This window comes from Eurytemora carolleeae, unplaced genomic scaffold (genome assembly GCF_000591075.1).
Source record: "Eurytemora carolleeae unplaced genomic scaffold, Eaff_2.0 scaffold4566, whole genome shotgun sequence".
NCBI lineage: Eukaryota > Metazoa > Arthropoda > Copepoda > Calanoida > Temoridae > Eurytemora > Eurytemora carolleeae.
In genome coordinates this window covers 1-686 of record NW_019400742.1, presented here as the reverse complement: position 1 = coordinate 686, position 686 = coordinate 1, and the positions used below count along the sequence as shown (strand labels likewise).

Genomic DNA, 686 nt, shown 5'->3' with positions numbered 1-686 from the left:
ATATTCTCTACCTGATAACAATAATAATAATAATAATAATAATAATAATAATAATAATAATAATAATAATAATAATCTAACAATAATACCTGTAGTTCCCCTACCCTCTGAAGCTAGCTCTATATTCTTCTGTATAAACTGTTGGAGTTCCTTTTCTCCGGTTTCCAGCTGTTCCTCAACCTTTATCCACGGGTATATATTTAGTTTTAAAAATCCCTTTATCAAAAATCATTCAAAAAACCTCCTTTCCCCTGGTATGATATATATTTGTTTAAAGAGTATCAAATAGAAAAAACTTTCCAATTCCCCCCCCCCTCCCCCGACATTTACGAAAACCTAGGGGGGATTCTAAAAAATATTTTCCCCTACCTTCATCTCTTCAGGAGGTTCAGGAGTATTCACAGTAGATTCTTGATCGTCTTCTTCAGGTCTATCCTTGTTTACATCATCTACTCTTAGTCTCTGCTGATCATCTACAGGGGCTTCAGGAGCCAAGGGATCAATTTCAGGATCTTTATCTTCCTCGCAGCGCAGAGGATCATGTTCTATTTGATCCATGTCACTTCTAATCTTATCAAAGTTCATTCGGGATTTTTAAAGTCACATTTCAAATTTTAATTATCTGAAATTAAAGAATATAACTTTCCGAAATTTACTAATCCAAAGAATCAAATTCATGTTGAACA

At 33.5% G+C, this 686-nt stretch overlaps 1 protein-coding gene across 1 annotated transcript; it reads right to left on the bottom strand.

Annotated features, from left to right (window-relative positions):
* On the bottom strand, positions 1–652 carry LOC111717779 (uncharacterized; the record flags this gene model as incomplete). Its single annotated transcript, XM_023493230.1, is given in 3 exon segments — positions 1–11; positions 90–180; positions 370–652. Coding segments are annotated over 3 exon segments (318 nt in total), but the record flags the coding sequence as incomplete, so codon positions are not given.
* Between the last annotated feature and the right edge of the window lie 34 nt (positions 653–686).